Source organism: Osmerus mordax, chromosome 11, assembly GCF_038355195.1.
Source record: "Osmerus mordax isolate fOsmMor3 chromosome 11, fOsmMor3.pri, whole genome shotgun sequence".
Taxonomy (NCBI): domain Eukaryota; kingdom Metazoa; phylum Chordata; class Actinopteri; order Osmeriformes; family Osmeridae; genus Osmerus; species Osmerus mordax.
In genome coordinates this window covers 16,283,784-16,293,672 of record NC_090060.1, presented here as the reverse complement: position 1 = coordinate 16,293,672, position 9,889 = coordinate 16,283,784, and the positions used below count along the sequence as shown (strand labels likewise).

The following is a 9,889-nucleotide window of genomic DNA, read 5'->3' as shown; positions in this document are numbered from 1 at the left end:
GCAGATGAACCTGCAGCAGCAGCCTAAGAAGGAGCTGATCATTAATGAGATCCTGGTGATGCGGGAAAACAAGAACCCCAACATAGTCAACTACCTGGACAGGTCTGACCTCACTCTGATGCTCCCTCCCCCCCTTCCCTCCTTCCCTACCTCCTTCCCTCCTTCCCTCCCCCCTTCCCTCCCTCCTTCCTTCCCCCCTCCCCCCTTCCCTCCCCCCCTCCCTCCTTCCCTCCCTCCCTGCCCCTCCCTCCGCCAATCCAGTGCCGTTATTGTCTGTCTGTCGCCCCTGACAACCCAAGTTGACTCGCAACTCGGCAAGCCCAGAGTTTGATATCCATGGTTACCTGACCCAATGAGAGGCAATGACGGCACATGCATGTATGCGCACCCCTACTTTCACCGTGGCAACCTGATTTACGTCACTTTTTAAGTCACTAATGTACTGGTGTGTGTTTGTGTGTCTGGTTGTGCGGTTGCCATAGTTACCTGGTGGGAGACGAGCTTTGGGTGGTGATGGAGTATCTGGCTGGAGGGTCCTTGACTGATGTTGTCACGGAAACTTGTATGGACGAGGCGCAAATTGCTGCTGTGTGTCGAGAGGTAGGAACTGTGGGAGCGGAGCTGGCAAAACTTTGTGTGTGTGCGTGAAGTGTGCGATTGTGTGTGTGCGTGAAGTGTGCGATTGTGTGTGTGCGTGTACGTGAAGTGTGCGATTGTGTGTGTGTACGTGTGCGTGAAGTGTGCGATTGTGTGTGTGCGTGTACGTGAAGTGTGCGATTGTGTGTGTGTGGTAAATATCCACATTCTGCTTCTGATATCCTTCAACCCATCTTTCCACTCTCTCACAAGCTCATCTTTGCAGTTCATTTCTCATTTTACACATAATAGCCAGAAAACTAGAAAACTTCACAACACTAAGCCTCTTTCTCTCTCTCTCCACCCCGCCCTCTGCCCCCTCCTTCCCTCTCTCTCTCTCTCTCTCTCTCTCTCTCTCTCCACCCCGCCCTCTGCCCCCTCCTTCCCTCTCTCTCTCTCTCTCCACCCCGCCCTCTGCCCCCTCCTTCCCTCTCTCTCTCTCTCTCTCTCCATCCCACCCTCTGCCCCCTCCTTCCCTATCTCTCTCTTTCTCTCTCCATCCCACCCTCTGCCCCCTCCTTCGCTCTCTCTCTGCAGTGTCTGCAGGCGTTAGAGTTCCTCCACTCCAACCAGGTGATCCATCGAGACATCAAGAGTGACAACATCCTGCTGGGAATGGACGGCTCCGTCAAACTCAGTCAGTCCCCCCCCCTCCCCCTCCCAACTCACTAAACACTTAACATGTCTGTATACCACAGTAACTCTGCAGTGTCGCCCTTTGACCACTGGAGGGCGCTGCCACACCACATCTGTTTGAGTACAAGGAGACGTATGACTTCTAAACCCTTCCACGAATGAATCCATCTCTCTCTCCTTCCCTCTCCTCCCCATCGTAGCGGACTTCGGCTTCTGTGCCCAGATCACCCCGGAGCAGAGCAAGCGTAGCACCATGGTGGGAACGCCCTACTGGATGGCTCCAGAGGTGGTGACCCGCAAGGCCTACGGGCCCAAGGTGGACATCTGGTCCCTGGGTATCATGGCCATAGAGATGGTGGAGGGAGAACCTCCATACCTCAACGAGAACCCCCTCAGGGTGAGTCCATCTCCCACCTGTCCTCTTTGGAGGTGTGGATGGTTACTACATACATGTAGGCAGGTGTATACATGGGAACATAACTATGTGGATATATCTAGCTATCTAGCTAGCTATATATACAGTGTATATACAGTATATATGGGTGTGTGTATATATATTTGGGTATATATGGGTATATGATATCTTCCCGTAAAGGGACAGGCCTCTGAGATGTTATCCTGTGAACTCTTTAAGGCTCTGTATCTCATCGCAACCAACGGAACACCAGAACTCCAGAACCCAGAGAAACTGTCGTCAATATTCCGGGACTTCCTGAACCGCTGTCTGGAGATGGACGTGGAGAAGAGAGGATCTGCTAAAGAACTGCTGCAGGTAGAGAGAGAGAAAGACAGAGACAGAGAGAGAGACAGAGAGAGAGACAGAGAGAGAGACAGAGAGAGAGAGACAGAGAGAGAGACAGAGAGAGAGACAGAGAGAGAGACAGAGAGAGAGACAGAGAGAGAGACAGAGAGAGACAGAGAGAGAGAGAGAGAGAGAGACAGACAGACAGAGAGAGAGACGGAGAGGAGATTCTGAGTGGAGCTGGTGTCTGGGGGATAGCTTGTACACTCCGACAGATGGATGAAGGAGAGAGAAAGGGATAGAGAGAGGAAGAGAGGGATAGAGAGAGGAAGAGAGGGAGAGGGGGAGAGAAAATAAGTTTTATAACTGCAGAATGACTCAGGGCTGCAGCCAAAAAACGGGATAAAAGGGAAGTACAGATGGAAAACTGTCAATGTTCTCTGTAGAGCTTGAGTGGGCAACTTCTGAGGTAATAGAATTTAGGGCCAGTGGAGGTGTGCGTGTGTGTGTGTGTGTGTGTGTGTGTGTGTGTGTGTGTGTGTGTGTGTGTGTGTGTGTGTGTGTGTGTGGAGGGGTGTGTGTGTGTGTGTGTGTGTGTGTGTGTGTGTGTGTGTGTGTGTGTGTGTGTGTGTGTCGGGGTTATTCCTGGACAGAGATTCACAGGAGGACAACCTGCACTTGTCTTCTCTTTGTGTCAGCTGTATCCTTGCAGTGGGTAATCCTCTATGGACCTCTGTTTATCAACTCTCAGTTCCCTGACGTAACACCAATTTATTCTCTTTTCCTCCTCTTTTTCCTTCCTGCTCTCCATCCATGTCTCTCGTCTCTCCTCTCTCTCTCTTTCTCTCTCTCTTTCTCTCTCTCTCTCTCTCTCTCTCTGTCCCTCTTTCTCTCTGTCCCTCTATCTCTCTCTCTGTCCCTCTCTCTCTCTCTGTCCCTCTCTCTCTCTCAGCACCAGTTCTTAAAGGTGGCCAAGCCTCTCTCCAGTCTCACCCCCCTCATCCTGGCAGCGAAGGAAGCAGCAAAGAACAACCGCTAGTCAGCTGGACCCTGCACTGTGCACCCCCGACCCCCCCTGCCCCCTCCCTGCCCCCCCTACGCCCTTTCTCCAGTGGGAACCAGACCACCCCCACATGAACGTCAAATTCACCACGTAAGGCGCTGAAAGATGATGTCACCAATCCTCGAGTGATGTAAATCCAAGGTATGAATACACTGATCTGATTGGAGAGGAGCTCTGAGCCCAAAGACTCATCTGGCTTTCTGTGGAAGACACGTGAACCACGGACCCACAGTAGTTACCTTCTCAACCAACCGCAGACTGAGAGTGTGTGTGTGTACACGTGTGTGTACGTGTGTGTGCGTGTGTCAGGTGTGTGGGTGTGTGTGTGTGTCAGGTGTGTGCGTATGTGTATGTGTCAGGTGTGTGCACGTGTGGGTGGGTGGGTGTGTGTCGTGTGTGTGTTGGGGTTTGGGATTGGGTCAGGGTTCTTAATTTGTTTTCTTCTTTGAGTTTGTTTAGTTTTTAATTTGTTTGTTTGTGACTGTTCATTTTATCTGTTGAGTCTCAAAAGTGCTTTTTAGTTTCATCTGGTGTTTTTTATTCAGATTGTGGGGGAGGGGGGGTTCTGTTTGATTGTAGCTTAGTTGATGATGAGAGGTGAAGTCTGGTACTGTTGGAATCTGCACTCTGAGCTGGAAGAATCAATACTGGTCCACTTCACCCTCTTGTGGAGACGAAGGTAGAAATGTTTGGATGTGCATGTCAAAACCTTTTATAACAAACGTGTAAAACAATGATAGTGATATGAATTGTGATGATGATGCTATGAAGGATGCTTGTGTACGTTAAGGTAGGTACGTTTATATCTCTATCCTGTTGTCAGAAGAAAACGAGTGTGTTGTGTCAGGATGGCTGTGACAACCCTATCCCCTCTGAAAATAATATGTACATTTCATGTAAAGAAACTGCATTGAAGGAGAAAAGAAAACTGAAATCAAAAGATATGCTGCAGTCTTTGTCTTTCATCACTTGCTTTGTCTTGAAAAATGAAACTCCAATGAAACTGAAAAATGTCAAAGATCAAATTTCTGTTACGTTTGTTTTCTATGTAGCGTTAATGTACCTTCGGCCTTAAATTGACCCACAGGTGCGAGACTTGTATTTGAGGTCCAGAACTTTAATCTGAATATGCTGTGAAAGTGACCAGGCAGAAGCGACCGACAGATGTAACTCTCAAAAGAGACTAAAGGTTGACTGTCAACCTCCGATGATCACTCACCATGTAGTGTTTTTGATGTTGTGCTGTCTGGCTGTGTTGCTTTCATGGCGTGTTAGACTGAGTTGGGCCCGGATAAGACCATCGTTAGGAAGTCTGTTTGTCCCCTGTGTATTGGAGCCATAATTTATCTGTTTATAAGTCTTTTTGATTCTCTGAACAACTCTGAAGACGAGTGACTAATAAACTATAAATGCTGTCATTCTGATTGTTTTGTTTTTGTTTACCATTGGATTGACTTCCTGACACCACTAACTGACTCTCTCTTTCCAATAACATTGTCTACGGGCGTTTATCGTCAACAGTGAGTTTATGATCCTGCTAGAACCTTCTGACACTGTTGTACTTGTCAGCTAATAGAGAACCCCCCCCCCCCTCTTATGGTGATGTTGAAATCCAGGACAGCTCTGCCAAGTGGACCAGAACTCCCCACCACACACACACACTTACACACTGAAACAGCTGGAGTCAGGTGGCTGAGCGGTGAGGGAATCGGGCTAGTAATCTGAAGGTTGCCAGTTCGATTCCCGGCTGTGCCAAATTATGTTGTGTCCTTGGGCAAGGCACTTCACCCTACTTGCCTCGGGGGGGAATGTCCTTGTACTTACTGTAAATCGCTCTGGATAAGAGCGTCTGCTAAATTACTAAATGTAAAATGTTAAACACAAACAATCTCTCTTGGTGCTGTGGTGGGCTATGCGGCTCTACCCTCCATGCAGGCAATTATGTAAAATGTTATTCCATGGCTGACTGCAGTAATCCTTAGGGTCGGTCGTTCGTCCATGTGTGAAATTAGATAGCGTTTTTTCTCTCTCTAATTAAACGTCTATTTACTGATGCCTGAGACTTCAACTGTTCACTCCCCAATAGGCCAATGAAGACAGAGTGTGGGTGGTGTGGGTCAGTGTCAGAACCTGATGTATTCTGCTGGGGACAGTATTCTTATGTAAGGCAACGGGTGAGTCTCCTGGTTCGCCTGGACGAGCATGGGGAGTGTGAACACACCCCCAGGACTAAGTGACAGATGCTCAGCCAGAGACCCCCTGGTCTGTCACCCCCCTCTACCCATCATGCACTGCTCCACTCACTCTCACCCTCTCCTTATCCTCTAGCCACCATTTCATCCTTTCATCCCCTCTCCCTCACTCTTCCCTGAACCTCTCCCCCACCCACCCCACTCCTTATTTACCCCACTCCCCTTTGAAGGACACCGCCCATCTTTCAGGAGAAAGGTTTTTCTGTACCAGCACTTTAATCCTCCTTAAAATCTTAGCTAATACCCCTTCCGGCAAACACACACACACACAAACTGTCTCAACAAATACAACAGAGTGGTGCCACTGGGCACAAGGATTTACAACTGATTAGCAGCTACTTCTCAAGGGTTTGCCGCCCAACGCTCACTGGTGCAGAGTGGGTGGGTTTGGCTCAAGCTGCCGTTCTCTTTGTGGTCCTGAGACTCTGGTTTCTGGTCCTGGACGGGCTGTAACGAGATCGTTAGCTCTGCTCTACTCTGCTACACACACATCATTATATCCCACCATAAGGAAGATCTGTGTTTCATTGAGCCTAACTGTCGAGATCTAACACCCTGCTGTAAGGAAAACGTTGACTCTGTGTTTCTGCTCGGTTTGTCTTCTCTTAGCTCGACCTTCTTCTTCTTTTATCGTTTTTTTTTCTCCTCTTCGCTCTCGCTCTCCCCTTCCTTTCTATCACTCCCCTCTCTCGTCCCCCTCTCTCTCTCCTGCTTTCTCTGTCCTGCCCGTTCTCCCTGCCTCAGTCTGGTGCTGTGAGGAGTAATGGGGCTGCTTCTTGCTGAGTTGGCACCTGAGAAAGAGAGAGAGAGGGGAAGAGAGAGAGAGCGAAGGATGGGGAAAAAAGAGAGTTGTGGAGGAACGCCAAAGTGTGACGCAGCGACGACAAGGACAAACGACCACGGGAAGACAAGGAGAGAGGGAGGGTGGAGAAGGAAGGAGTGAGAGGGGGGCGGGTGGTGGTGAAAGGATGGTTGACTAAATGGAAATGCAAAGACAGGAAAGAGGTAAGAGAAGAGGGGAAGAGAGGTGAGACTGCAGGGGGATGCTAAGCCCCTTCTTAGAGGAACGCAAAAACTCTGCAACAATTAAACGTACCTTGAGGGGGAGGGCGGGGGGGAGGGGAGGGAGGGAGGGCTCACCCACCGGCTCCTAAAGTCCACTGGACTGTGTCATCCCTAGCGGTGAAAACGGCTAGATATTATGTAAGACTTACTGCAGATGGAGAGGACTGCAGAGTACTGCAGAGGACTGTAAGACACACACAGACGCAGACGCAGACTTACACAGCTTTGTACATTCTCTGGTTATCTATCAGATGGACTCGTGTAAAATGTTACTCATCACATCATGATTCAGATTTGGGATGAGAAACGAGGAGAAGCTGCTTCTTATGAATAAAGGTCCTGTTGAAACACACACATAGGCTTACATATATAATATTGCAGTCTCATCATAGTATAATGTAGGACTTGCTTGTATAACAATAGTTGTAATACACTTATGAGCTGCCATTGTCATTGCCATTGCAACACTATTGTCGCGAAGCCGCTATTGCTCTCTTCTCTAAGCTGCTAGGCAAAATAGCACTATGTCTGATTAGGGTGATTAGCAGAGCCAGACAGAACACCGCTAATCCACTGGTAATAATCTGAAACGGAAAATAACTGCCGAAAATCTTTTGACAACACGCTGTTGGACGCCCCCATGTTTTTAAGGGTTATACCTTCGTGATGCGTCAACAAACAACTCTGGCTGGTTATTCTTTGTCACTCAGTACATTGAGTACCGTCACACGTTCAGACTTTGTGTATGGAGTTGTGTATGAGCTCTCTCTTATGAACCCCAGGGATTGGGGTGAAGTGTTCTAAACCGCTTTTGTCTGCCTCTCTAAGTAAGCAGTGAGTTTAACCTCTAACCGCTGGGTTATAGGATCAAGACCCACGCCGGCTGTTCCCGCTCAACATAGTGTCAGCACTGGTGGAAGCGACTGCGCCACTGTGTGATCGATAGCTAACTACATCTACGTCGTCTCCCTGAGTGGCTGTTTGTCCCTCGCTGTATCGCTGCTGCTTTAAATGACAACGAATCTGCCGCTTGCAGTGTATAATCAAATACTCTGCATGAAAGAGAGGGAGAAAATTGCCTGTTCCGCCTTTCGCCTCTGTCGCACATGCTTTAGCACGCGAGCATCAGGCTGATAGATGTGTCCACAGTGCCTGCGTCTGACTGCAGAACACAACGCTGTGCTTGTACCAACAAACCCCCTTAACACGCACGCGCGCACATAAACCAGTCCTCTTACACCCTTCACAAACCGTCCCGCACCTGCACAAAAATCATCAGTGACGGGGTTCTGATTAACGTCCCTGCAACCTTCGCCCCCAATCAGAATGTTTTATTTATTTATTATTTGACTCTACACAGAGAGGTTGATACTGTCACTGATTTTCTGTTTCTGTTTCCCATGCCTGAGGACTCTGCGTTGGGGACTTGAAATGAGTCTTTGAGATGAGGTTTAAGTTTATAATCAGGTGTCCTATGGTATTGGTAACAGTGTTGCGTAACAACGCTCCTTAGATCAAGGTCCACTGATATGATTCCCATTATGAGTGTCCTGTAACCATGGGAACTCATAGTGTGGGAGTTGCATTAGTGGTGAGAGGGATAATGTGTGTGTGGTCATTTTCTCTGTCCAGACTCTCATCCTGACAGTGGGGGCTGTTGACCACTGAACGTTGTTCAAGCAGGAAGATCTTAAATGTGTGTGTTTGTGTGTGAGAGAAAGAGAGAGTGTGTGTGTGTGTGTGAGCGTGTGTGTAAGTTTGTATGCATGCCATTCTTCTCTGTGTATGAATTCTCCAAGGTCATAGTGAGACAAAAACGCATGGACTTTTTCTTTCCCTCCTCCTCATCTCTCTCTCTCTCTCTCTCTCTCTGTCTCTCTCTCATACTCTATTAGCACTGAGGGTGATGTAAAAGTTCAGCTACACTACCATCCTATGCCAGGCACAGTATTTCTGCCAGGGCTACTGTTTATGAGCCAGACCCCAGCGATGGGAAGTAACAAAGTACAAATACTTTGTTACTGTACTTGAATGGATTTTTCTAGTGTCAGTACCTTACTTTTTCGGACAACTTTTTACTTTACTAAATTTGTACTTTCTACTACTTAAATGTTCAAACCAGACTCATTACTTTAGTTTTGATCTGTATTTGGTGGCATGATCAATATTATTTCTTGTCATTGGGCGCCTTTTTTCATTTCCTGGCTATCATACAACAAACATACATTGTTACAATACGTACAATACAAACAGTTATGTTTGACACTAAAATTCGAGAGTATCTGTACTCAGATGGCTGAGCGGTGAGGGAATCGGGCTAGTAATCCGAAGGTTGCCAGTTCGATTCCCGGTCATGCCAACTGACGTTGTGTCCTTGGGCAAGGTACTTCACCCTACTTGCCTCGGGGGTATGTCCCTGTACTTACTGCAAGTCGCTCTGGATAAGAGCGTCTGCTAAATGACTAAATGTAATGTACTTCTACTTGAGTGAATGATGTGTGTACTTTTGCCATCTCTGCCAGGCCCATTATGTGGACCAGGTCCAGGGGCAGAACGGGATCAGGACATTTCATCATCATCTGGAGGTGAATCCAGAACATGGCAGAGACCAGACGGCTTTTAATATAAATTTGTTCTTATTGTGCCATAAGATTATCTTGAATAGCACACATACATATTTACGAGGACAAAGTACACACAATTGAATCATTGTTTATTGTCTGATCATAAAAATTCCATTTAGTAAGAGTAACTGATCAGGTGATGGCGAATGCTGAGGGCAAAGTTCAGTCGTTTTGTAGTCTGTAGTCCTTAGGTAGACCATCTGTAACTGGTCATTTGAATGCAGCACAATATTCACAATATCCATGTTGCTGCCCTCATCTCATACATTTCATATTGATCTGTGCCACATTAGGTCTATTATAACCCTTTTCTTTAAATGCCCAAATCAGTGTATCCTAGCGTATAGCCAGTTGTGTCGAGAGACTGTGTGATAGAGAGAAAGAGAGCGAGAGAGAAAGAGAGAAAAAGAAAGAGAGAGAGCAAGAAAGAGAGAGAGCGAGAGAGAGAGAGAGCGAGAGAGAGAGAGAAAGAGAGAGAGAGAGAGAGAGAGAGAGAGAGAGAGAGAGAGAGAGAGAGAGAGAGAGAGAGAGAGAGAGAGAGAGCAACAGGTGGGGATTGCCATCTCTCGTTCTGCCGTGCAGCTTCCCGCGCTCATTGCTTTGCTTCACCTGCCGAGTACGCGCATGCTGTGCTGTTCAGTTTCAGCGCGAGAGAGAGACGACAGTAATCATTCACCCGGACCAGTTTCGTGAGGTTGCGGAAACACATTTTCAGCCGTTAGATCAATTAAACAAGGAAAAGACAGTACCGGACGCTAACCGCGTAAGGTTAGGTGAGTAATATTCTGTTAACGAAGCTTCGCAACTGTGGTCCAGCACTGGGCTTGAGGCTACTCCTGCATAGCCTATCAATGAGATTTGCTTGCTTTGA

At 47.7% G+C, this 9,889-nt stretch overlaps 1 protein-coding gene across 1 annotated transcript in view; it reads left to right on the top strand.

Moving 5' to 3' along the window:
* pak1 (p21 protein (Cdc42/Rac)-activated kinase 1) overlaps positions 1–4,489 on the top strand; it is a gene marked incomplete at its 5' end in the record, with an annotated part of 9,784 nt that extends 5,295 nt beyond the window's left edge. Inside the window, 6 exon segments of the mRNA XM_067246941.1 lie at positions 1–102; positions 483–600; positions 1,174–1,273; positions 1,473–1,669; positions 1,907–2,044; positions 2,967–4,489. The exon segment at positions 1–102 is cut by the window's left edge and continues 11 nt beyond it. Of these exon segments, the coding sequence (XP_067103042.1) occupies positions 1–102; positions 483–600; positions 1,174–1,273; positions 1,473–1,669; positions 1,907–2,044; positions 2,967–3,053 (742 nt within the window).
* Positions 4,490–9,889: the final 5,400 nt, after the last annotated feature.